This window comes from Varroa destructor, unplaced genomic scaffold (assembly GCF_002443255.2).
Source record: "Varroa destructor unplaced genomic scaffold, Vdes_3.0 BEIS01000007.1, whole genome shotgun sequence".
Classification (NCBI taxonomy): Eukaryota; Metazoa; Arthropoda; class Arachnida; order Mesostigmata; family Varroidae; genus Varroa; species Varroa destructor.
In genome coordinates, this window is record NW_019211460.1 from 38,105,635 (window position 1) to 38,133,614 (window position 27,980).

General features: G+C 41.5%; 2 protein-coding genes and 1 long non-coding RNA gene across 9 annotated transcripts in view; 1 reads left to right on the forward strand and 2 right to left on the reverse strand.

Annotated features, from left to right (window-relative positions):
• Positions 1-27,980, reverse strand: part of LOC111254632 (uncharacterized) — a 160,445-nt gene that overhangs the window by 13,400 nt on the left and 119,065 nt on the right. For both annotated transcript variants that reach the window (XM_086975401.1, XM_086975402.1), the window contains one exon: positions 2,086-2,198. In XM_086975401.1, coding sequence (XP_086831527.1) covers positions 2,100-2,198 — 99 coding nt within the window. In that variant the 3' untranslated portion in view covers positions 2,086-2,099. The remainder of the gene's footprint in view (positions 1-2,085; positions 2,199-27,980) is intronic.
• On the reverse strand, positions 8,659-27,509 carry LOC147754679 (uncharacterized). Its single transcript, XR_015317479.1, has 3 exons — positions 27,428-27,509; positions 9,407-9,507; positions 8,659-9,112 (listed from the first exon to the last, which is right to left on the reverse strand). It is a non-coding gene; the product is annotated as an uncharacterized LOC147754679 (long non-coding RNA).
• Nckx30C (solute carrier family 24 member Nckx30C) overlaps positions 24,478-27,980 on the forward strand; it is a 129,499-nt gene continuing 125,996 nt past the window's right edge. For all 6 annotated transcript variants that reach the window (XR_015317475.1, XR_015317474.1, XM_086975397.1 and 3 more), the window contains exons 1-2: positions 24,478-24,875; positions 25,443-25,926. The gene's annotated coding sequence lies outside the window, so the exon portion shown is untranslated. The remainder of the gene's footprint in view (positions 24,876-25,442; positions 25,927-27,980) is intronic.

Here is a 27,980-nt window from a genome sequence, read left to right on the forward strand (position 1 = left end):
ATGAACACTTTTACAAGTATTTGGAGGCCCTACATCTTATCTTTTCCTGTTATTGGGTAGGACGATGCTTGCATAGAAGGCGATTATATTCGTAATAAAAAATAAAGACTGAAACGTCGACTTGCTCGTTTTGACGCAGAATAGAAAACAACTTGGGTTTGATAGACTTATATACCTATTATTATATAAAATTATATTCAAGTTCAAGTGAACTTGAAATTGAGTGTTGGGAGACATGATATGAAGCATAGGACAATATTTGCCTGTGCCGACCTGGTTGTACTCGATGAGACCTTGTTAAATAGCGTCTAACAGATTTATTGTCCTTGAGCTAGTAGCCATTTATATAAACACTCTATTGGATAGATACTTTTTCAAGTCGACGTCTGGAATTGTCTCTAGTTTTATTAAATGTGCACAGAATGAAAAAGTATCTCAAGTTTTGTTATACCAAGTGCATATAGATGTGCTAGTGAATCTTGGCTAGAAATCGATCGAAGGGAAGCTACAGGATCCTCGTGTAACTGAATGATGTCTTCAAACAGAAAATTAAACCCTTTGTAAATTTCGTTTCTGCATGTCTGCTGGCCTGGAGAATAAAGTAAGCGTGCTACAATAGATTCTGTTTATGGACTTGGGAAGAAAAGCGGAAACTCTGGCCACTGCGAGCATTGCGTGGCCGACGAGTAAAGTGTTCTAATTTAATTCCTTGACATAGAACATAGGGATATCAAAGCTGCCTAGAATATAGAAGAACGGATTCATTCGGGACACATCGTTCGTGTTGAAACCGTTGAAACAATTATTAGAACTTATTTACATGGCCGAATGTCCACTAGTGTAATACAATGCAATAGTGTATTGAAATACGTCACAAGCTACAAGACACATTTTAACTGCACATAGTCAGACCCTCGTAAATACAGCGTCCGCACCACATAAACCATATGTATGCTGTAGGTAAGGATATGGTATCGTATATATTATAAAACGAGTTCATATAACGATTGAAAGTGCTTTGAGCACCGCATGTAACTGCCGCACCCGTTTCGGCTCCAATCATGCGCTTAATAGAATTACTTTCGATTTACATTTTCCATAAACACTGTATCCTATAGGAACCACCCACTAAAGTCCACCCCGCACCTAGCTATACCACTTATTTTTGGTTGTGGATAATCACCTGTATGACAGGCTAAAAATTTCAAATGATTTCAAAAGTTCTTGTTCTATTCAGCAATAGGTACAGGTTCCTTTCCTAGTGCATACACTTTTTTCTATCGTCCTTTCCATAGGGCCTTATATCTACAGTTTCATGTATGACACAAAGATTCTCTGTTGCTAAATCAAGCTCGTCTAAGACCAGGAACGAGCACCACGGACTTCGTTGCGTTTCTTTGCTTGATATACAGGCAAAAGTCAGAACACAAATCTTATATAAATACAATAATTGGTGGAACGGTACCACGCGGGCCGTCACCCATCCAAAATACGGGGTGGAATACTTGGATCGGTAGAGACGGTGCAATGGCCTCCTCCGCTACGACTGCGTGCTGCTCACCGCTTATGATCCATTAGCTATTTTCTAGTCGATTTGCTTCGCGGTTGTTTTTGAAGCTTGTACATGGCAAGCTTGCTATCTTTAATGGGCAAATGATAAAAGACAGCAACAACTGAGAGGGACTGTACGGCGTGAATCAGATGAGGCAAATCAGACCAGTAAGAGTGGGTGGTAAAGGTCGGCGGTCGACTACCGTGAGCCAAACAATCGTGCTTCCGTCATTCAAGGGGGGACCACAACGTCTAAGGGACGGAGCGTTGAGACGGTCGTCTGGCGTCTCTTAGTCCTGGTCTTGGAAGCCGAATTCAGAGCCATAGTGGTGTGAAGAAGATAAACCTTGCACGGTTTGAGCAACCTACGCCCTTTGCCTATCTTCTTGCATAGCTTTAGGAATCGTAAAGATTACATGTTTTTTGTAAGCGAGTCCGGTTCTGGCGAGCCTGAAAGGGCTTGCATGGAAAAACCGTGCTTAGGAAAATTGGACAGCGGGTAGCACTCACATACGGGTATCGGCATTGTCTTACCTTCGCTACAGTTGCTAGCTGATATCCTCGACGATACAGAGCTGTGAGACGAAGCCAAAGCAGATAAGACTGAACGTTCTTCGCATCATGGACCAGAAGACCCTGCCCGAACTCTGCAAAGGGCCACATGTAATGGTTAAGTGGCATAGTATTGTGATGGCGCCTGCACTGCGTCTATATAAGCGCGCTAAAATTTAAAAAAAAGCGATAACAGAGTCTACACTTGATTTAGGATCCTAAAATTACCAAAAAAATTAGAAACAAATATTTGACTCGTAAAGAATAATAATCGTAGCTGCTTAAAAATCTTGTGTGCGCCCAAGCATTAGTGAAGTTTATATCGAGCTGTTGATTGGTAACGCCGGTCCAGGTCCTTGACTTTGAGAAGCCTCGATTTTTAAATTAGAATTAGTATGAAAAGGTAGCTGGAAATCAAATCTCTATTGGGTCACCAAAAGCAGTAGAATCGTCGCGATGAATAATATCTCCGCTGCAAGACTTAACAACAAATTCTATAGATTGAAACAACGAGTGAGAGTTGAGAGGCGACAAAGCAACCAATAATAACTTTTTTTCGCTCCTTTGATTGTTGAAGGTAACACGTATGATCATACTGTATATATTTTGCTTAATGTCTCACACTGCGTTGAATGTCTTCATTACTCAAGTACTTATTATTATCCTCAATTCATTCGATTTCTGAAAGTGAAGTTATTTGGGTAAAGAAGACAACTTTATCTGAACCTTTTTTTAAAACTAGTCTAGTTTAACTAAAGAGTTAGCATAATGGCAAAGTGATACATTGTTGCCAAATCGGGTGTAGTTCTAACAGTAAAAAATTATATAACTAGCCATTTGTCATTTGGCGCAGAATGGCTAAGGTATCGACCGCTTAAGGTAACTTACTTTAAACCATATTAGACTGTCATCCAATCAGAAGCCAGGCTTGCTCCTTCCGTAGAATCATGAAGCCAAGTATTATATTGTTGGTAACCTATTTATTTTTGAGTATAGATTTTAGTAAATCAAAAGCAAAACTAGTAACTACTATACAAAATACAGGATGGCCGAGACAAGTTAGGATTTCTGCTTATGCGAAACTATATTTGAATAAAACTTTTTACATAGGCTAGAAATGTAATTTTTAATAGTTACGCATATTTTGTGTAGTCACCACGCGCTACTCTACCACGGCTTCTTGCGTAAAGTCTTCATTTAGTTACTTATGCATTAAGGATGAAGCAACTGCGAACATAATTCATCGCGAATTGAGAACTTGAGAAAGTGCTGAATGGCAGTATTCGCAATCAACGTGTCCCTAACGAAGATGGCGGAATTGGTAACATAAATATTGAATGTTATAGAATAGCAACCAATGACAACTGTTTCGTTCCTGTAAATGTATATACGTAGGTAGTCAGATAAGGGTCCAAAGGGTTAAGACCTTAAAAGCAAAGGGAGATGTGCACAGCAGCAAGAACAAGGGTCTAAACGAACGTGGAAAAAAATGTGGGCGTCTTAAAAGCTGGAAAACGTGCCCCTTACGAAGCCCTGGTGCAAAACGATAAAACATAAGAAAACGAAAAACAAATGGCACGCATCGAAAGGGTCGGAGCAACTGAGTGCTTCAACAGTCGCGACGAGTGCCCGACATCAACATCCTCTGCCCCATCCCCCCTTCCCCCAATATTCGCTCGTTGTTTCACTTCCCTTTTCATGTTCCTCTTCTACCGTCAGCGTAGAAAAACAATGCTAAACAACATATGGCCTTGAGCAATCTTTCGCTTGTTTCCTACCTTTTTCGCATCTACTATATACGCCATATTTTGTGCATTTTTAGCCCACGTTTAGCCTTAAGCTCACAAGTCTGTCCCTTGGTTCGAATTCCCTGTCATGTTTGGCGGCTTCATTATTTACAAATGTCGAAGACATACTTGCATGCTGGAGTTTGACAATGAGGATAAGCAAAAAATAACGACATTCAGGTAAATTCTATATTATCACAGATATTTATGATAACGATGACTCAGAAAGGTTGCTCGTCGTCTGATATGCTTCTAGAAAGGGCCAGTTACCACTCTGACAGGACGAGCGAATCGAACGAGTGTCCATTCATTTGTGTCTGTACCACGAAACAGCGAAAATAACAGGAGTATTTGCACGGATAGCGGTCGCGGAACTCTGCTAGTTGAAGTGAATAAGTTATTGTGCTTGATTATGCTCTTATGGTTATTTATTTGCCTTACAGCTATCGTTCCAAAAGGAATTTGCCATTTATTTAAGAAGACATATGTCTACATGGCCTGTTGTGTTTCATATTTATGATCTGCAGAGCACAAATAGTAGGGGCATTATTCATTTTAAAGTTTTACGTCCGTTATCCCCGTTAAACATTCCATCAGACGATTGGTTAGCTCCAAGTCGAAACGAAGTGTGTTTGTCTGTTTACGCCCTATGGGTTCCCACATAGACCACAACGTATCCCTAAGATTAGCAGGCCAATATGTTAGAGGAGGCCTGCAACTACTAAATAAGCCGTGAATTTCGAAAAAATAGCGGAAATACTGTTTTCCGGAAGAGGAACATCGGTCGGATGGTATGGTCTTGCAACTTAAATTTAGCTTAGATCGGAAATCTTGCTGAAAGATGTGCGTACAGATCTATGAAGAATCAGACGAGAACCTAGGTGTAGAACTACATGCTAGAGGCGAGCGTGCCTTCAGTCCTACTTTTACTGAATCACTCGTGACAGCCTGAATGCAGTGAAGATGGCCACATGTAACTTTTTCAAGCAGGATGTCAATAAACCTGCACTCGTCACTGTAACAATGTTTCCACATCAGTTTTTGAACGAAGAACAGCTATTACTCAATCTGTTCGCGTGGAACGAAGCTTCAATAGTATATTCAGCTTTTTGCGCGGCCTTAAATCGGCCGTCGTATGCGTATGCGGCTGCAAGGAAGCGAAAGTGGATTCAACGCAAGCCATGTTTGAAGCCAATAATACCAAGGAATTCAATCGGTGACGTTTACTCTTTAAAAGATAAGGCCGCATATCATTTTGGACCCTTCTCAGAGGACAAGATATTCATCCTCGATGTAAATAACCATCGTAGGAACGATACAGTTAAAGTAAGGTGCATGTGGCCGCCGAACAGTCCAAATTTGAACCCGTCGGATTATTAGGTTCAATGGCGGCACACTTATTTGGTGCGTCGCTGGCGTGATAAAATGAACCTAAGCGTCAAGAAAGACGCTTTTAGCATGCGCAGAAAAAATTCATTAAAACACCTAGTTTTATTTTAATACAGCCTGAAGTCCGAAAATTTCTAAATTCAGGTGGGCCGACCTATGCACATAGGACCACTAAAACCAATGTGTCAACTTCATTGTCTTGAGGTAATATTTTTTGCCTTTATCCTGCCCTAATGCCAATAAGAGGCGCTTATAGACAGGTTAGTGGGCACTTCGGCCAAGAAATCTTGGAACGCAGGTTAAAATCTTGTCATTTTCATGATCATGCCTATCAATAGCATGGACAATAGCATTGCGGATAGTTTTAACACTACGCACTATGAAAGAATGCCTATAGTACAGAGGTCTGCCAGTGCAATAAGTATAGTTATATCCTTATTATTATTATTATGAAGTTATTTAACCTTATATACAAGCAAAAGTAGCACATTATGCACGAGGCTTCCGAACATTGATGAACGTTAGTTGTTAAAGAGCCACAAGTGGGTGCGCTAAGGACGCGTGTATGCAAGCACGTGTACGTGCAACGGAATCGTCACTATTATCCTCGATGGCGTTCGCAGTGTACTATATTAGTAGTGTTAATTTAATTAAAGAAGAACTATTAGAACAAATTGGACGCACACGATTAGTGGCCATATAAAACGTGTCGAAATTTGAATTCTGAAATTGCGAGCTGTCCTAATGGTCATAATTTAAGAGTCCCTAGTTTACCTCAACTCTTTAACTTAAATGTTTTAGTGCACTTTTGAAGTGGCTTTGTATAATTCCCAAACGCCCGCCCAACTAGAATATAGCCATCTGCTCGAGTTTCGTTCTACTCACATATATTGCCACGAAGCAAGACTATTTGAAAAAAAAAAAACTAATATACGTAAAAATACGGGAAAAATGTATACTTTCCGTCGGTAAGCTTTTCGCGTAACAGGTTGTTATGGCATACACGGACACGGCAAGCACAATAACCGTTTAGACGATCTAATACCTTGCACAGGTTTAATGGTGTGCAAAACCGATTAAATAAGATCATCTAGAAGTTCAAGTGAAGTTGCATAGGTATATAATAATATTTCGTATGTTATAGACTGTCGCAAGCCGAGCTGTAAGAACACTATATGAATTATATAAATTTTCGAGCTTAAGAAATCTACAGGCGCCACTGTGCCACCTTTGAACTTGTACACGTAAACATAGCTCAGAATATCAGAGTCAGCTCGCATAGATATATAACTGATTGGTTCGAAATACCCTTGAAAAATTTGCCCGAAACATAGGCGCCGGATATAAGCTCTGCTAGAGTATAAAGTTCGAGTGCGACACGTTATTGTCGTTGACAGTTGATGCACTTATAGCACGTTTCGTTTTTAAACCTTATGTCGAATGAGGCGTTTCCTTTCCCAGACTACCAGTAAGGTAAATAGGAGTAATTACTCATTTAAACACATTCGCAGCTTCATCGATTAAGGCTTTCGAGCCAAAGCGATTGTGTTTACGAGTAACGCCAGTTACTGCGGCCATAGACAAGAGCTAGATCGTGTTATTGATTGTTGCTAGCACAGTGTTGTACAATGGCGTACTTCTTCGCAAAGCACGTCTAGCCTACATAATGTCATAAGTGAAACTGCGCCAGTATAGTATGAGAATACTAGGGCCAACCCATACGATATTCTTCCCGTACTTGAAACCTATTCCTCCACTACAACAGGCTGCGTTTTAGGCTCTATCTCCTGCGCCCTCTAGTTGCGTGAGGGAAACTAATCAGCTCTGTAAAAGCGACTTGTAAGAAAAAAGTTTCTGAGGTATCATGAGGTCGCCAAGTAATCCCAGCTTACAGGGGTAAATTAATACAGTCTTTAAATATCCAACTTCGTTGTTGTCATGCGTGTAACCGATTGGCATGAGATTCCGGGAATCTCGTCAAACTTGTAGAGAAAGCTCAAGAACCTCAAATACAAAGTCATCTAGTTTTACGATAGCACTCATATTTCTTCAATTCTATTGTAATCTATCTGTGATTATCTAATTAGTTAAATAAAAATAGCTTCGTAGATATGTATGATGTGCTATCATAATCGGCTGCCGTCGATTTCCACCAAAAAGTACCACAAATGTTGTGCGCTGTCAGCTAATTACTAGTACGGGAGGGAGATTGATTTTTTGTTACCTCTCTCGGTTCCTGAGGCTATCACATTGACCTTGTTGGGTTGCCCGAGGCCAAAATGACGCAGTAACAGATATTCATTAGATTTAGCTTGAAAAGAACGAAATTCAGTATGGGAAAACTCGTATAAATCGTTAAAGCAACGAATTCAGCGATGCGGCCGAAAGGCTCCTAAAAGATTTCGAAAGTTTGTTGCTTGTGAAGAGATCGAAATCGAGGACCGTTACTGGTGGGTTGGAAAGGCTGAAATACGGAAGTAAAATAGTGGGGCCTGCCCACGCTGGGTTTGAGGTTTCACAATGAATCGTCATTTACACTTTGAATTTTCCGCTAGAAAGATCTAGATATCAAACTAATTGAGCGGATCCATGGCGCCTTTGCTAACTTGCTAGCCTTTTCCCTTGGCAACTTAATCATTTTCTTACTTAATATGAGGGTATGTATCAGTATTATCTTAATGGCACTCGTATAAGCGTTGCGGCGACGGCGTCAGCAGCTAGCTGATTTGGCTGCTCTGCTTGGTACAGACATCCGTCTTGAGCAAGAAATCGTCGCTCGTCCTCGAAAAATCCAATGGATAAACGCCGTTGTGCACTTGAAACAACAAGGGGCCTGACAGCTGTTAATATTGTAACGTAAAACGCTTCGCACTAGCAAGCCTACGAATGATACTACGGGTGCTCTAAACACTTTTTGCAGGCTCGAGTTAGCGGTCCGTATTTTTCCCACAATCAGATTCGATAGTTTTGTGCTTGGCTATTTTCGAAGTAAGTTCTTTAAATGTTATTTTTTTTTAATTTAAAAAATGGACGGAACCGTCTGCATGTTTGGGGCGAAATTAGCGGAAGGTGGTGTTGTAGTCTATTGTTCATAAAGCTTTAAGCCCTTCGTTAACTCTGAAATAAATAATAGTATATAATCTATGAATGCTGAAAATTGACAGTAAATATAGTTTTGGGTCAGTATAACTCATTTTCATGGATCACCTGAGCGTGTGAATACGCTGCATTTACTATTCATTACGTTGTTATAAAGCGCAAATCACCAGGCTAGCTTGATTTTACAGACGTAACATACTTAGTAACGTTAAAGACCAGCTCTGATCCAGAGATGAGCAAACTTGACTCTCTTTCTTTATTTTATGTACATGTAATATAGTATACGCTAATTAGCGCTAGCATATAGCTAGCAATAAATACGCCAAGGAAACGTAGTACTTTTATAAAAGCAAACTTAGGTGCCGTATTTGCTATGAAATCAGGCGCTGCGAATTTATAGGGAGGTCTGATCAATGGACTGATCCAGAGGTGAGCATCGGAGGATTGTGTTGACCACTGATAGTAAATCTGATGCTGGACCACGTGCTCCGTTTGGCCATTTCGGCGCGTCAAGCAGTAGTCTAATATCTAGAACAATGTTCCTTTCCTTCTCAACAACAATTTCTTCCTTCCGATAGTTTGAGTCTACCTCCGTTGAGCAAAAGGATAAGTTCAAATAAAAGTATAGTAGTAAATTTGCGAGTTTCGATGCTACGAATCGTGTTGGCTATTTCAGTTTTCGAAAGAACTGGACTACTTTTCGGCCGTCACCATTCGCACGATCACCCATAATTCTGTGAAAAATAGTTTATTAAAAAAAAAAAAAAAATTAACATTTCATCTATTAAGTTATTTTTTATGCGCCAAAGCTTTACATCGGTACGTGAACTATGGTAAGGTTGGCCCGAGCAATCACGTAATACGATGACACCAAATAGAAAACAAGCGAAGTGCTAATGATATTCTTTGCCTTTATAAAACATAACGTAGTTATGGTAAGGCAGTAGCTAAAGTTGTTTTTATGCGTTCAAAATACACTTAGTGTGTAAAGTTTCTACGATGCGATATCGTATCTCAACTCCACTTACCGTATATAACATTGGATGAACTGCATCAACTTTCGTCCGTGGATCTTTGCAAAACGGTAGCCACATTTAGGAATCAGAGATGTGCTATAATAAGAAACTCACTGCAGAAATTCATTATTTACTTACGTAAACAGGAGTGAAGCTTCTACACTCATAGGAGTACCGGTGATTGCTAATCACTGTAACAGCTGCTCTTTTGGCACAAGGTGTTTTTCTACTGTTTTTTGTTAGAAAATAGTCGATCTCTTAGCCTACATAATAAGCAGGCCTCGGCTGTGTTGAAGCTGTTATGATCTAGGGAATGAGTGAATTATAAATTTGCGAATTAGGCCAATGAGTACCTAATATTGCTTAAATTAGCCTACAAAAAGCTGAATGGGTGGCAAAAGACAAGTGCAAAATGGAATCAACCAGACTCGAATGAATTTCCCTCAATTTACTTTTAAGATGTGCACCAGAGCTCTAGTTCTATTTGTAGTTTGCGAGAAGCGATTGGAGCTAAGCGACAGTAATAATAATATATACTGTAGTTCAGAAAACGATTCAGATTTCTACTTCGTATAGTGTCTCAGTGTTAGGTCCGACTTTTGTAAACAATAGCATTGGCACGCCTGATGTGCTAAAGGTACACTGACAAGGAGGTGTGCACATTATTGCTGGGAAGAGCTTTATCGAGTGAGGCCTTAAGAGGGAGAAACAATTGGATGTCGTAGCAGCAAGTTTGTCAGATAGCGCCGATGGGCCACTACAAGCTACCGAAAGCGCACCGTGAGAATCGCGAGACGTCTTGTACAAGGGCCGATTGTGGAAGGACTTTGAGAAGTAGGTAGCCAAAGGAAAACTGATGCTAATACATTCGTGGTATAGACGATTCAAAACTTTTACTGAAAAGCACTAATAGAGGATTTTAGAAGCTGAAAAGAACGTTTACTTCAGCACAAGGGTCAAAGTAAATAGAGTAAATAATTCTAAATGTTTGGTTCTATAGACAATTCACTTGGTCTGATGATTATGTAAACAATAGCTATCTTCAGCGTCGTGTCTTTGGTTAAGTACACTGTACAGCCCGATATTTTATTTGGGGAAATCCTCCTAGTGACCGGATCACTTAAGCTTCGTTGACACCCGTGTCTTGTTCGATTGAATGACCGATTAAAAAATTTCAGAGCACCAAACGACAGAGGCTAGCACCAGAGATCCTTTCGGCAGCTGGTTAACATTCTGCGGCATGAACGCATAAGTATTGACATATACCTTGCCAACTTCATTCGTTAGGAAAGATAAGCATACGAGCACCCATGTAATAAACTAAATAATCACTTGAAAAAAGGGGTATAACAATATAAACTAACAACTTCGTTGTTTGTCTACTAGTGCGTCACATTTGCTGACTGATTGTATTCTATGATCATCCCTGACCTGAACCGTATCATTTTTGCTGGTATAGGGTCGAGAAACAATACTGTATGTGTTAAAAGGTGCCATTTTAGAGAAACTTTACAATGCTCTTTGAAGGTCAAAATGCATTGTCTTTATTCCGTATACATACAGACTGGGGGAGGCCGACAACCCAGTTAGAGTTCGATCGTCACGGTGCACTATCTAAGAAGTTCCGTCCTTTTCTGTGCAAGGTACCGACGTAGCTTTCGCTGCGCGTGAAACCAAAAAAAGGAGAACCAGAAAGAATGGAAAGCATTAATCGTTTGTCTGCTATCTTCTGCAGCGAACGACTACTATCGTGGTCTACTCTAACCAAATAAATCTTTCTTTCCCGTTTTTGATGAACGACGAAAACCGAAACAGTCATGACCTTGGTGGAGCCTATTGTGGCCTACGCTTTGTTCCCTTTTTTCCTCTCGCTTTCGTCTTGCTTTTCGCTTGCCATTAGATTGTCAAAAGAAACGACCCACAAAAGAACCACTTTCACCCAGTAAAGATCACTCTCATCCTAACATTTTCATTACAACCGTTGATTCGGTTCTAAGAGTCGGTTCGAACATTCCATCAGTTGTTTCCGTTCGATTACGAAAACGAGATGCTAAAATTATCTGTCGCAATAAAGGCTATTCTTTGTTAACAGTAGTAAGGGTGTTTTCGATCGACGGCCGTTTGTAACCGTGCAGCGCGGAGCGTACGCCAGGCTTACCCTATGAAATTGTTACAAGTAACAGCTAACAATCCGTCCGTTGTCAATCGTAACATATCAATCTGATGGCAGTAGACAGCATGCCTCCTAATAAAGTTACTGGATTTGTACACGAAAGCATACCACATATCCCTCTAAATCCCGGCTCTCAGTTACTAGAAAATTCGTTTTGGTTACCTTTACGGTTACTACTACTATAATAGAGAGAATTCTATTTCGAGCGCTGAGTAACAGACAACATGTTTTGCGTAAACGTGCGGTACCTTCGCTAAGTAAGCATTACCTCATATTGAAGCGATCCTCTATACCAACATATGATGGGAACCTCGCTAATTTTCAATAGAACTAGGAAATTTTAGGAGCCGGCAAAGGGTCCCCCGATAAGAGCCGCTTAATCGAACAAAATAAAAAGCAATATTCTTAGAAAGATTTTCAGAAAGGAACGTGTGCTAGAACGTGTGTGATTCTCATCTAACGCCACGGTGATTGTACCTTGTTGTGTGCATGCGGGTATGATCAAGCAACGTCCTAATCAACGCTTCGTATAACACGTCAAGCTTTGGCCATTGCCCACTCAGCTTGACAATCAAGTTTGTGTGCAAACGACCGTCGTAGATTAATATGGAAATAAGGTTCCGTATTACCTACGACGATTGTTTGCACACAAACTTTATGTGCGACGTAAAAGTATAAGCACATAGTTAGAATTTATCTCAACTATGTTTTTAGTAAGGAAACTACTTCTAAACTGAATCTACTAACCATTGCTACAACTATTCCAGCTCAATACTGCAACTGAGTATCACCTAAAGCTATTAAAATATCTGTTCGTGGTAGGATAGTTGTAAAGGCGTTGTGCGTTCCTAATCCTATGAGATGAGTACGTGGATAACGGGACTTTTTTCATGACAAATGGTTACCTATTATGGCTTTACTTCTGGTAAATTGGCTGGCATAAGAAGTTCTTTTTTGATACAAGGCACGCTTCGTGGACACAGTAAACTCCTACAGGCCCGTTTCTGTTGGAACATCTGTTAAAATCCCTGTAGGATGTTTGATTGTAGGAGTAATGTATTCAATGAAATAGAGAGAATGGACACTTCATTCTTTTACTACATATTGAACCTCACCGTCTAGAATTTATATACACTTAATTCAAATTAAGGAATGACTCCCGTTTGTTATACTCGTGTCAGGATCTACATAGTGAGGGTATATTAATTCGTATCTTGTTTTTCAGGCTAGAAGTGTCCAGTCCGTAAATACACGACAGTGTATAAGCGACGCTGTCGGCAGAGGGAGCTTTGTTTCAGGCGCACTTATTGTCAAAGGAAGTATTCATAAATCGGATTTACATGTTGCGTTTGATGTCCGTTTAGCCAATCAACGTTCTGGGACCAGAGAGATGTGACAAGGTCCGTCACGTTCGTTGTTCTTTTTGTGACATATAGTTTATGTCGACGTCTTACTACAGATTGTGAGCTAATGAGCGTGCTGTAAAAGAGAGCCCTTAAAATGCCCACAGACATTTATTATAAATGGAAGATTTTCGAAGCATCTCTTGTTAATCAAAAATACTGCTTTCAAACACAAAACCTCTATTGCAATTGAGCGATTTTTTAGGAATCTTACCATTATCGATTGGTGCGCCTCCTTTAGTTGTTGCTATTTAAGTTTGGGTCCGTAAAGCTTGACTCCTATTTGGCCTCAACTTAGACAATGTTAATAGACCCGATTTGACCCTAATAGAACGGTACATTGTTAATTTCATTTTTATATAACATGCGACTGTATTACATGTTGTCAGATCTATACTTGGTATGAGCACGCAAACAAAATTAGAACTTAATCCCACAAAGCTATTTCACAGCGATCCATTAGAATGAATTCAATACGCTGTTTTGGGCCGTTTGTTTATTATATATTTCCGCGTGCATATTTCAGATCTAATCAATGGGACTGTTATACGCTAGGTACAGGGTCTTCGAGTACTTCTAACCTAACCCAGAATTGGGTCAATTCTTACCTTACAAGAACCGCATAACTCTACACAATAGACGTAATGCGATAATTACACTGCTTTGTTCTGCCTTAAGCAAACGATTAGTCCCTTGAAGAAGTGACATGTCCGCAAATAGGCATACGCAAGACTTCTATCTGCAACTCTATTAGAAATTATTACCGGAAGCGAGTATATCTCGTGAGCCAAATTAGGTATAGAAATTCATTGAAGAAAATCTATGTCAAGCAGCTATTTGAAGTCGAAAAATCGGAGAGCAGATTCTACAGTTTCATAAACTTATATTACAAAATTTGTATACATTTTTTTATCATCAAAAACATCAAAAAAATATGTAATCCTATCTAAATAATATAAGAAACGTTAAGATCGTTTTCTTTGCTTTGCCACATGCTTGAAAAGTGTGTGTTTTTTTAAGAAGAAACTACTCGCTGCTTCGTTTATCGCGCTGCCAGTTACAAATTTGATCTGAACAAATCCTCTAAATTACCTACTTTTATGTATAGCATCAAGGACTTGCTCTCAGTTGGGAGTCTCACCGGAATAAATCGTACTAAGCTTTCTTCAGCAGACCTACGAAAGGCCGTAGCAACTATTCGTCTTAATAATCATATTTTATTTTCCTTCACTTTTTAATCATTAATAATTTTTGCTAACACTGAAGTTAAAATCAGCCTGGCACCATGCTTGTTAGTTATGGTTACCATGGCAACGCATTTAGAGCTGTGCATCACCCACCCAGACCACGCCGCCTTTATAAATCTATCGCTTATTAACTGATAATATGCCTAAAGTACATATAAGAGAAAAAAATCTGGCCAAATGTCTAACAATTTTAAGCGAGATTTCTCGAAAGAGAAACTCGAAAACATTTTGCACATGCCATAACGGCTAGTCGAATCTCACGAAAAATTATAGGTATCTGTCGGCTTCTTCGACCGGCTTGTTCAAATGAAATATTAAACGTTCACATTAGTTTTGATGGAGAAGTACCCCTGTGGGATAATGGAATACCTTCAATAGTGTACAGGGCTACGGTCGTGAAGTGATTGAATATTAGAAAGAGGCCAACTGTAGAGCTGTCGCAAGATAATGAGAACATGGTCATACGATACCGTTTCTTTTTTCTGAGCGCTAAAACCCCCTGAGCATTGAGGGTAATAGCTGACAAAGTGCATCTGAGAAAAAAAATTTCTGAACTAATGCGATCGAATGACTAAGGCAGGGTTACTTGGTAATGAGAGCAAATTAATAGGATGATTAGAATGATCTACCAAAAACATGATAATGGGAAAGCTGGTGCGATATCTAGGAAACGAGGAACAAACTCAATTACAACGGATTAACACGAAAAAATATAACATAGAGAAGGAGGGACAGCTGCCTCAGATTTGAAACCAAGTCCAGGTCAAGCAAAGCCCAATTTGCTTAGATTTAATCAAAAAAGATCTCGCGATGATTCGCTCTGAAAAGCCTGCGCAATGGCTCACATGTAAGAGGAAAAGACAGCTCCAGGTTCCAACTCCAGTGTTGACAAAGTGTAATATAAAGTAAGCTGAAAAGTTGTGGTGGAGTTTGATAGAGTACTGGTTACGGGGCAAGAGCTAGCCAGTTATAGTATAATCTAAACATCAATCTAATTTAAATATGTATTTAGTTCAGACACAGAGAGCAACCATTATATCTAGAAGGTCCGTTTCATAGGGATCAGACGGCTCTCTCTACGCGAATTGTTCACCATTGAAATCTAATTTACGGTATTTGCATTTACGGCCACATATGGAACCTTTATGCTGTATGCTCATCATTTGTATGCTGTCTTTTTTTCATGATTTTCGTGTTAAATTTCAACTCGTAAATTGTAACGTCGATTTCAGGCGAAGCCTTATCGGACAAGATTTATGTGGACCTTACCAATGGTGACGAACAATTACTGATATAGGTCCCTAGTCAAAGTTAGCTAGGTGTTTCCAATCTGCTAGAAGGGACCAAATTCACAAAAAGACGTTAGTACGCTACGATGGTTATGATCGAAATGTTTGTAATAAAATAAATCGTTCGTCTAAGTGGAAAAAACTAAACATGAAGCCATCAGTTATCTAAACCCAAGCAAGCACATACCGCAAGTGATACCGTTGATTTTTTGTGACCTTGGCTTTTTTTTCTAGTTATGTTTATTAGGAAGGAAGTTGGTGCCTTTTTCATGAAGAGACCATATGCTTCGACTGTTCTCAATTGTCTCTAACGCTCATTAGTAAGGCTCGCCCTTCCACCGCCCATTTCTGAATATGACTGGCATCTTTTTTTAGGGGCTGTAAGCATCGTGATGAATTTGGCCTCTTGAAGGCTGGAATTTAAATAAACCTGGGTCCCGGAAACTATCTATATAAAGGGTTTATACGAGCATGCCGATGTAACCCTAAAGCTGAAAATGAAATCCAGTTCGTTCGAATGAACCCTTGCGCAGCAGTGGTGTAGCACTTAGGCTCCAGGGTAGTATCTAATAATATTTCGTCGACCATTGATTTAATTAATTTACATAGTGTCCGTAGTGGTCTAGCGCAGATTAAAGTGAAGTTTTCACACTTTAAGCATGAATAATGAAATATTGCAAGGTGCGCAATATTGATACGAATAGCTACCATATTTTCCCCTTGCTACTTATTAGTGTTAGGGTACTTTTAAGCACTGCTGTAGCTGTTATTGTATGGGTATAAGACAAGTCGGAGCAGACAGATCTTTAGCAAACTTCGTCTTTAAAACAGGAACGATTGTTTTCCTCTGTGCATACTGCGCTACCCTATTTGAGACGAAGCCCAGTGGTCCGGCTAGGAGCCCATAGGTGAATGGATTATGTGTGGTTGACTTTTACTGGGTAAGCCTCCAGTGGCGTCTACTGGCTATACCAGTCCGAAGCCAAAACACTACATAGTTCAATCGGTCATGCACCGTTTGACATGACAACTGAACTGAGTTCCGCACGTTTGTTATGGCATTGTATTCGCAGGTTGTTTATTTACCAACAACGATCATCGCGTGCTACTTATAAATGACACTCTACTTGAAAATATGCTTTCAAATGAATATCTAGTTAAAGAAAAACATCTGGGCATACATCATTAGTTAACATAATCTTCAGCGATCTGTGTATATCATTGACTGCTACTTGCTTTTGTGCTGTACAACGAGCTAAGGCAAGAAGCATGGCAAGGAGCCCCGTCATGTCGCACCAGGGCAAACGCCACGTTGTTGAGTCTTCGTTACAGCGTTTTCGTATTCGACGTATTATGTATAGTTATATTGCCTGTATGACCCGGCAGCGGTACACGATAGATCAATGGAAGGGTCGATCGCACTATCTTATCAACTTCAAAGGAGGAAAAGGTACCTCCCTTCGAGAGAAACATATGACGCAGAGGCTGCACTAATTTAGTTCAAACCAAAGAGAAATAAAACGACGGCCTAAGAGGGAAGGAAGAACAGGTCAGCTGGGACAACGCTACCAGTCATCCCAAGCGCACTAAACATACGAGTAGGGCATGTCGGCTGACTCCTTGATCCTAGAAGAACGTTTTCAAAGTCTCTACGGCAGCAGATAGACGGACAACGGTCAGGCAGTTTGGTCCCTTGCATCTATAAACGTTTCTGTAAATACCGACTAGACGAGCGTGCGAAAATACGTCCGCAAATGCAATGTAGTTGGTTATGAAGGAAGACATATAGGACGTTCGACGGCACAAGAACCGCGTGAGAGGTAGTTGAGAACGTATATTGGGGTAGTACACTCCTATCGAGGCATGATTAAAGGCAGCGTTTGACTGTGCTTAGGCTGGATAGGACTGTACCCGACAAAAAAGGCAAGGAAGGAACTAGGTTGAAGCATTCGACGGTCGTTCGTGTGCTGCTTCTAGCGCGCCCCGTTACAGCTGCTGATGCTGGCATAGGCATGATATAGAGGGTGTGTATGGTCCCTGATAACTTCGCTAGCTAACCTACCCCATTCAATCCCATAGCAAACGTCTCTTACGAACGAGAACGGCGAGGGTATGAAGGGTAGTGGGACATAAATAGTGAGCCCTTTTGACTTCACTTTAACGATCTCAACGAGCACTCCTGGCTTCAGTTTGTCATAAGCTTAGATGAATGGTAGCGTGGCTGTACTTGAGGGAAAAGCTACAAACGTCAGAACTGGCCAAGTGAACCAAATCTACAATATTTATTATACAACTATGACTCGATGATTGTTTTAATAACGGTTGACTGTTGGTTGTAAGTACTTGTGTTTACAATTACGATACTTTCTGATAGTAGCGGGATAGTGTATAGTGTACCGCTGCTATGCTATGCATCAACGGAAGACTCTGCTGGCTTTTCTAAACATGGAGGATTGAGTGTTTATAAAAGATCGATTTCTATAGACGTAAGTATTTTTCGATAAGGTAAGTCGGTGATCAACACTCAACACGAGCTCAGGTTTGCACGAGCACAGGATAAAACCACGTATAAATTGATTATAAAATTTCTATAGAAATACATTTGCATTGCACTAAAGTGGCCTCTATGCATAAACGTAAAACCTTGCCAGCGGCCGCCTGGCTTTAGAATGGATAATACGTTATTTTCGAAGCGCGAAAGGAACAAAAAAATGATGAGGAAACTCTGATGATGAAATGTTTATCATGTTTAAAGCGGCTCTACGCACACGGTGTGCTTGTCAATAATACGTTTAATTTTTTTTTGTTTTCGTGATATAATAAAATGTGATATTACAGTTGCAGCTGAGATGTCCTCTGGTAGACAGATCTAAACTAAACTCCTGACCATTTGATTGTGAGGTACGTATCGGTGGTGGTCAAGGATGACCAAAGCCACCTTCAGTTAACAATTCGTGACTGCCCTCTCCGTGTGGCCATATTGCCTATGATTTCGTTGGAGTAATCCTCTATTGCCGTATCCAAGTGCATCGTGCCTCACCCTATTCTTTCTACCTAGCAACGTATACCTTCATTTTAACCTCAGCTCCTGACGAGCCGTGCCTGGCCATATTACACCCTAGTGCACAGAATACATTGGATAACTTCAAAAGTATTTTACTATAGCAACTTACCGTCAGCTAAACACGAGCGAAGGGGTATAACTATCTCACGAGCGCGTCATTTACATGCGTAGCTCAACTGACCTAAGCAACATCAGGTAAAGCTAAAAACACACTATTCGTAAAATACGTGTGATCCTTGTAAAATATGTAGATCAACTATTTATGTACAGTCAGTTTTCAGAGGTAGTGGTTTTGTCGCCAGATTGGGTTGAAACCCAGATAAATAAGTGCGCAATGTTCGCATATGTCAGCAAAACACCGAATGAGGAATTGATATCACTTGATTTCTAAAAATGGACCCTCTTCCCTGAACGGCTGTTTCATTGGCTAGTGTCGCCACATGTTTTTAATTACCTCCAAAATTCAGTGTTACTTTTTTGAGTCGCCCAACTTCCTTTTTCCGGATGCGTTCGCCCATCAGACCAAACCAGAGACTTAGACAAACTAGAAAGGTGGCGCGATTAGACCTTGCAACGGCGGCGGCAACGCCAGGGGCAGCGGGAATAAAAGAACTTGTTTCTTTTGGAACTACTTTTGTACCACTGCATCAGATTACCCGCTGTTTAGCTTATATTGCGCATCTGTACAAAGGTAACCCAAACACTCCTAGCCTCAGTTAACATGAACTGCGATCTCCGCTTTTCTGTGTGCCCAACATCTGTGTGGTATAAGTATCTGCTTACGAAGTTCGATCACTTCGGTGAACTGCCGATGACTCTTTCTAAATAAGTAGAAATCCATTAACTTTCAGAAATTGTGACTGCCACTATCGTAGACGTGAAAGAAAGGCTGTGTTCGAATCAACGAGATACTTCTACTCTCAAACAGGTCAGAGAGGTTTTGAAGACATCTGTGACCTTTTATGTTAAACTAAATATAGAAGATGATCAAAGTTCTATTTATAGATATAAAACCTACGCGTAACTCATGTGTCGCTATTGGTTGATACAAAATATCAGGTTAAATTATTGTGTTTCCTGCCTCCAGTTAATGAACGTTTGTTAAATAAACACTACGTAACTTCGATCATAAATCAACTAGAGTCTTGATGTTACCTATTATTTACTTTAAGGAAATCTCCAATACGTTTGGGCATGGGGAATCTGATATGCGGTAATAGTCAACCTTGGCGCAGTGCGAAACTGTAACAGTGAGTGGTGCAGAATAAACCAAAAAAAAATAAAGGGTTCTGCTACAGCTCAACAGAAGTTAGACGATAAACAAAAAGACAGTTAAAATTAATTTCTGATAATTTTTCTGTCTCAACCAGGTTATTAGCGACGACATTTTATCTGGAGCAATTTACCGTATCTCGGATTGTTGTCACAAACGTCAGGCAGAGAAACGTAAGTTTTCTTAGGCTGGTCAGACGAAGGGGTTTGCTTGGTGCTGGTCGTAGCTCAGTTCTCTTCGGAATTAAACAACAAGTTGTCTTTGATTTTCTTTTTTTGACGAGTGCATTTTTATCCTTGTTACAAAAATTAATTGCAGAAATCATAACTGCTCCTTTCATAGTCCTAAAAATGTGCCTATTATGTGCAATGACGACTCTCTGTCGAGGGTTAATGTCCAGTAAAAGGGATATCATAGCACTATATTTTTTAGAAATGCCAACATATCGATAGCTATCGAAGTTTCGATAGCTGCAGCATTTAAAATGTGGCTCTACGCTTTTTGCAAAGAGCGTACGCTAGCTCAAAATATGAGCATGCTCTGAGATACGCGTAACCTACATGGGCATTGAGCAACCCAGAGAGATTTGAATCTGTCGGGGTACTTTGTGCAGTGTGTTATTAAGTCTAACAAATTTCGACATCGTAACATCGAATCACTTGCTCAAGCTATCAATAGGACTGCCGTACATTTACATTTGAAAGGGGTCTGTGAGCTGTTTAGGTTCCGAATTGAAATTGTAGCGGGCGTGTTCAGTGAACATGTCTGTTAAAAATGACACTTTTAGCACACGTGAAACATTTTGCTGAAATGTCTTGTTTTTATTTAGGTAGAATTTTAGAAATCAGGCATAATAGTGATGTATTTTTGACAGCTTCAAAGCTCTTTACGACGGTGTGAGATTGGGGAAAAGTCAAACAAGTGAGTGTCGTTAGGTTAGCGCACGAGATGCAGTTTGAAAGTAAGCTCCGCTGCTTTACAAAGTATTCGTTTGTAGAAATTTTTCACTAACCATATTGAATACTGTTATCGGTGCTTACTACATAAATAACATCTGAAGTGAAACAAACAGAAAAGCCTGATACAAAAGCGCCCATAGCTGTAAACTTTAAATGGCGCCCGGATAAATTCAGACATCCATCAGCCCTTCTCCACCTATTTCTTCAATGAAGCATTAAAAATCAAAAGCCGGCAAGTGGCAAGTCAACTTGACAAGTGGCAGCTCAACCTCGAGCTAGCATGCTATTATTTGACCTAAGCCGTGCTTAGCTGGTTGGATACCGAACAAATAAGCTTTGAATACTGTTAAGGATTGAGATTATGATATATCGCCTTGGGCCCTATGTGTTGAAATACAAGGTGAGACGTCACTTAGCGTTTATTATTTCCTTTGCCTATTAAGTGAGAGCGGGTTTCTAGGGGCAAAGTGATACGTTGGACTTGGATTCCAAACAGAATGTAATTGTCGTAGAAAACTAGTTGTATACGGAATGTAGTGCTCTGAGGTTATTTCACGTTTCGATTATATCTGACAGTCTAGACTATTGTACATCTTTTACAGAAAAAAAAATCAGAGTAACAATTTCTACTAAGAGCGTATGAAAAAGGGAATCCGAAGTGTATCTCGCAATGGCCGGTTCTGAAAAATTGTCGCTTCCACTTATATACTTTAGGTGGAACAACGGACCATCGTGTGAGGGAAGGTAAGATATCGTGGATGAATGCATGGTATATTTAGGACTGCGGTTTTCAACAGAAAAACCATTTTTAAATATCTTGTCTCAGCAGTAACAGGACTGCTCTATATTTTCGAAAAGGCAAAATTGGATTTACTGGTAAGTTACCTATACGATAACACAGTTTCGTAGAACGGGTAGCAAAGACACGCTTGTATTTTCACAAAAGACCTAAAACATATTAAAGATCCCGAACTTAGTTTCATAGGAACTCATAGGAATGTATTTAAGTGAACTAAATTTATCTCACACTAGCGATATTAAGCAGATAAGAGAAAAAAACCTTTTGAATAAACCCTTAGGCTTTAACTGGATCACATGTCAACTAAAATGTTCGAGTAGAACTGATACATTAATGGAAGCAAAACAGATATCATAAAGAATAATAATTTTATTCCTTGCCGAACAGGAACAAAACTAGCTGCAGCAACCCTTAACGCGGAACATGTTTGTAGTAGTTTTTTGCGCTGTAAGCGTTTTAGTAAACATATAATTCTTCAAATAAATTTAGCGTTTATAGAGAGAAACTTCCATGTATTATTTGATGTTATTCAAATAAAATGTCACTATAAATAGCAAAATATAATAGCAATGTTTTTATTCGAAAGCGTAGAATAAGATAAAGACACCCACTGAAAGTGATCTTAAGAACCGGTAACTTTTGTTCTATCGACGTAGACGCGTGAATCAGTCTGAATGAAAATCGTAGGGCTTTCGGGTTCTGACCCCGACCTAGTTATGGTTATTCCGCCCGGCCACAGCTATCGTTCCATGCATGAGTCTATACACGATAGCGTGTACCGCAAGTGCCAGCAACGACGACACACATTGGCCGCACGTCTGTCGGTTTACGTATGACACCAAGGGGTTGCTGCTAGCAGAGCCTCCGTTCTCGCTCACGGACGGACAGGCAGCCAATCGAGCGGTAGAGGAGCGATCAACTATAGCAGTATTGCTACTGGTGATACTGCTGACAATGGCAACGCCGATGGCTTCAGCAGCTGCCGCCTTCTTTGCGGTGCCCTCGTCTGTCAGAGGATCATGGGTAAAGACATAGCAAATTGTTCCTCATGAAGCCAATGGAATGCTAATAGATTAGCCTGCCGTCGAGGCAACAGCCTCCGCTTGCTTGCTATCTAGTTAGTAGTACAGCCGAGGATCAGCCAGTTAGTTGTTCAAATCTCTGACCAAGCTCCGCATCCGCCAGGTTCAGGCTTCCCTTGGCGGCTGATAGGCTTTGCGACACCTGAACACTATGCCGCCTACTAACTGGATGGAACGGTGGGGAATAAGATAGAAAAGAACGATAACATAGAAAATCCATAGTCCATTTTTGTCGAGCGGAGCATGTCAGTAGCAGACATTGCCATTAAAGCGGTGCTTGCAACTGCCCCAGTCCTCGTAGAGCCACCTTCAAAATGTGGCCTGAAGCAGCGCTCTTGTGGCCTCTGGCTTGCTCATTTACCCCCCTTGGCGGCTGACTGATGGCCAATCGCCTCCTGCCCTGGCGGAAGAGACGAGGACAACTCCACGAAACAGTGCTTATCCCATTGTATTACAGAAATCGTCGGTGGGGGCTAAGGTGTAGCGTGATGGTGTGCTGATCGACGTTCGCGGCAGTAATCATACTGGTTAGTGTATAGCCGTTGTGGTAGTGGTGGTTTTTAGGACATACTTCAGAACGCGAGCGTGTGTCGTGGCAGCAAAGGTCAGTTTTGCAGATACTAGCATGTGATACACGCATAAATACGACAACTAACTAATCTAATATAATACAGGGGCCATTTATTATAGTCCTGCAGCCCGTCGAAACTCATAATTCACTGTTTTTTTTTTTGTAAAAAATGATGTTGGTCCGTGGCGTCCAGGCGATGCGCGATAACGATACTAGAGGACTGTATTTGAGAAGTGTTTAACGGTGACTTACTGACAGATTACGATCAGAAACAGGCAATAAACGGCTTCTCTGTAAAATGTATATGTAGTAAAATACACATACTAGTAAGCAGCAGTAACGAGAATGTATTATTATTATTATTATGGAGATAGAGACAAGGCAAGATAGACTTAAAAGATGGACGTATATCTTAACGAACGATTGACTCTCTCCAAAGACTCCTTCTTTTCAATAAAAAAAATTTGCTCACAGACTTTGTTGAAGCTACCTTAAGCTAAATAGGCTGCCGTCGCTATAATTTTTATATTACCTTTGCTACTAACGTTATTTTATTTTGACCCACTGCTGCAAACAGCAACTGAACCAAAGTTGTACCGGGTCCGCTGCACCTGTCTGGCGGGCGCTAGGTGACAACGTGTCCTGCGGTAAATCGGCCTGCGGCCAGCGTATGCTTTATGTTCCTCGACGAGGGTCAACAGAGCACCGAGTCTGTGGGGTCGAACTGCAGCGGATCGTCAGCCAGCGACTGTTGGGACGCAGAAGTGAAATAGGCACCTAGGCGCCACGCTGACAGGCTGCGAACCTACGCTAACAGAGCCCAGAACCTGAACGGAGCCTGGGATGGCATCGGAGTCTGCCATTGGCTGGCGGCTTACGCAGACCTTTAACCCCGTTCTCGGTCTCCCCTTGTCCCCTGTTCCCTGTTCTTTCCCCTCCAATGCAGTGGTGGCGCCGTCTAGAGCCTCTATTGCGGCGAAAAGCCGTCAGGGGGCGTTGTTAGCTTGTGTATCTCGGCGAAGTTAGTCCGCATTGATCCGGCGGCACACGGGAGGAACAAGCGGAGCGAAGACTGCCTATGCCGTGCGTCGTCACCGCACTGCATGGCGCCCACCGAATGAGTGGAGTGAATAGGTGGCCGGTCCTCTGCGCCCGCAGCAGCAGCAGCAGCAGTAAGATCCGCAGTGTGGAAGCATCAGAAGCAGCAGACGCAGAAGGTAGGAGGCTGGCGACAGCGAGTTGACGGCCTTTTCCGAAATTCTATTGTACGTAGTCGTGTATTCGTTCTTATTCTAATCATGGCCATTCGTCTGCTTCCATTGATTCTGCTTCGAAATAAGGCTGAAGTAGAGTGTGCTTTTATTGCGAGAGTGCGGCAACAGTGCGCCAGCCACGAGGCCACAATGCAGTGAAAACGTCAACGTAAACGCAAGATCCGCTCGTGCCTATTCGATCCCTGTGGCAGCCACCCGTCCCACCTTCGTGCGCCTATCTCTACCTGTCGTCACCGTCACATTTTATGAGTGAGTGAGAGAAAGGGAAGCGAGAAAGAAGGAAAGGAAGAAAGCGTAGGCGAAACCCTCGTGAAGGTAAAGAGTTCAGCGGGGGCCGTCCGTCTAAGGTGAATTGTGCTTCTTCTATTAAAACAACTACTACCTCTTATAGAGCGCTTACATTATATACCACTATTGTTATATCAGCAACTTCAACCACGATTACAACTACTGTCTGATCAATACATTTGTCCAGTCCGATACGCGAATAGATCAGGAAACACAATGGTAATAAGCGTGTTTCCCCAAGTCATAAACGATGCTCCTTAAATTGACGTGCTGCAAACTAGCTGATGGTCGTCCGGGATCGCTTTTTGAGTCCACACCATGCAGCGCCTTCCCGTAAAGATGGTGGTATATGTGTGTATAGTGCCAATAGTTGTGGCCTAGCGTCAGACACATAGTGTGTATGTGTGCGTGCGTGCGTGTATGCTGCCTCGTGCAGGTGGTAGTGATATTTGCGGTAAAAGCACGTCGATGTCAATGGACCGACCGGTTTAGAGAGCAAGTCCTGTTGAACTACTATCACCAAGGCCCTGAATAACAAAAGTCCCGTCTCATTCATATCTTCATCATTTGCCCACCCATTCGCTAGTTGACTAGTTGCTTGGTTGATTGCTCTCTTTCTCTTTCAGCCACTGTCACGTTTCTCACATACAGACGCGTACGAAAAGCTGGCTTCTACCGAAGCTGGTAAACTCTCCACTTCCGCCGTTGGCTGTACTGGACTAGTCGGAATGAAAGCTAGCAGTTGTGCCATGCTAAAAGTATCATCAATTAATAGTCGGCTGCTAAAAAGCAAAACGGAAATAATCAGTACCACTATAATCTAGTTGTCGTTGTCATCATCATCGCCGAAGCCAGCAACGACAACATCAGCGTGGGCATCAACGCAAATGTTAAAGCCCTATTTCTATCTGCGGTGCAGTCTGTGCAAGCTGAGTGGGTGTCGACAAGCCGAAGTCCAATGCAAAATCGCGATGAACGTTTTCAGCTTCATAGAAACAAAGCGAGCTCTTCGTGTATGGACTATATAGGCATGAAACTGCCATTTCAAACGCCATCATTTTTATAACCCACATGAAATTCCATCAACGGTCGTTTTAATCGACGTTCCAGGTAATCAGCCGCTATAAAACAACAACAACAGCAGCAACAACAATAACAACATAAACAACAACATATGGAGTATGTGCTCGGCCCGTTGTAAAGCATACAAGCATACCATGATAAATGAAAGTTGCAGCCAGGTTAAGGCGGTACGTAACAGTTAGTTGTTAGCAAACATACTACCGTATCGATCTTGGGACATCTCTCGAATTTTCAATGCGTTACTTATTCTCTTTGCGTATAAATGAAAATAATACTAAATAGCCAATGTGGGCCCGCATGTGTGCACGCATAAGGTAAACAGCGATTGCTCTTAGCGCCACTAAGACTTCAAGAACCCACTCGGAAATTAGTCTATGGGATTCCAACGTTTTCACGAAACGTTATCAGACTGGTGGGATGCCACTGCTTTCAACACGGTCCAGGGATAAAGAATCATTAAACTTCGTTGTATAACACATAAGAACCTTGAAATACCGTCATCACCGCTGGTGTTGACCAGGTTGTGCTATTTATCTAGCGTCATTTCACTTACGTCAACGACGCAGGCTTCCAGAGGTGAAGCTCGTAGCTTAAGCACTGCTAAAACGAAATACAGGGCTACCGTACCATTTAGCACAAATGGTGCAGCCATCCCTCGTGGCAGACGGGCGAATCAGCATGAGGGACGGCTGATGTCAGTAAGCAGGAGGAATATTTGGTTAGATGGAAATAAGGGCAGCTTGGCTGACGTTTTCTTTGGGGGGGGGGGGGGGGATCGGACCGATTATGCGGATGGTCAAAGAAGACCAACGTAGAAACGTGTGGTGGGTGGAACTTTCACGCCGCTGCTGGCATGACAATCTAAAAGGTGCAAAGGCTCTCATCTCTAATCTTCCCTTCCAACATCAACAGCCAGACGGTGGCTATCCAGGGAACTCCTGTGACGAGCAAAATAAGATATGGCCAGATGATAAGGCCTATCGCAGCTTGCAGACTTGTTTTTTCTGGCAGTAAATTTATTTTCCCGCATCTGGGATGCATCATCAGTCGAAGGCAGATAAGTATGCGCTGTTCGCAGCCACTGTAGTGTTGTAATTGTGTTTTCCAGTGATCAGCCAGGAATAAATCATGATCCAATATCTAGTGATCAGACGATGCTGATAGCTGTAAAGAACGACAGTGCAACGCGTACCAGCTAGTGTGTTCCTACTGCTCAACTATGTTACCCCATTATACTACAAAATCGTGTATCGAAAGTAGATGTATATATATATGGGTTTTTTTAAACTTTAGATCGCTTTAGCTTGTTATGGCTGCCGACATGAGGCCATTCATGAAATTCTAAGGCCTTGACCACATTATTGGTCACCATTATGCTCTGGCAGGAACAATCGCAGTAGATATTGCCACTGCTCATAGGTCCCCAGAACCTTTCTATTAGCCAAACCTACAACTCACACTAGCTACCATCACTGGCACCGTCATCACCATTGCTACAGCTGCCAAATAAACCGACGTATAGACTTACCTCAAACCTGGCAGCCTTCGTGCCAATCCGCAGTTGCGCTGTACGGGTCTTATGGCAGTCACCTGCACTTCGTTTGGCCAGCGCTGTGACCCCGCCAGTTAGCTTCTGGCTGTGAGCAATCGGTTGGCCTCGCTTTCGCTATCTACACGCTCCCCACTGACAATTCCCTAGGCAATAAGGGCAGGGGTTTAGTAAGGGTCGGCGGTCTCTTACCACTAGTCATGTTACTCCGCTCACTACTGCTCTGTTCGTACAACCCACAACCACCTTTGTCTCGACGCGACGAACCGTTAGCGAACGTCCAGCAGGTTCTATTCGAATCTATCAGAAGGTTGCAGGGCATAGGAAGATCATCTCTGCCGGCGGAGTGGATACCACCTTGATTTACTCACTAATATTGATGCCTTTTCCAAGGACCATTAATGCCAGCAGCTAATCTATTACCGCTGTGTACGCGACAGTATTTGCTATAGAAAACAAAACAATAGTCGACTATGGTAGAAACAGTCGCATAATACTGACGTTTGTTGGGAACGTTGGAGTTCAGCTTGTC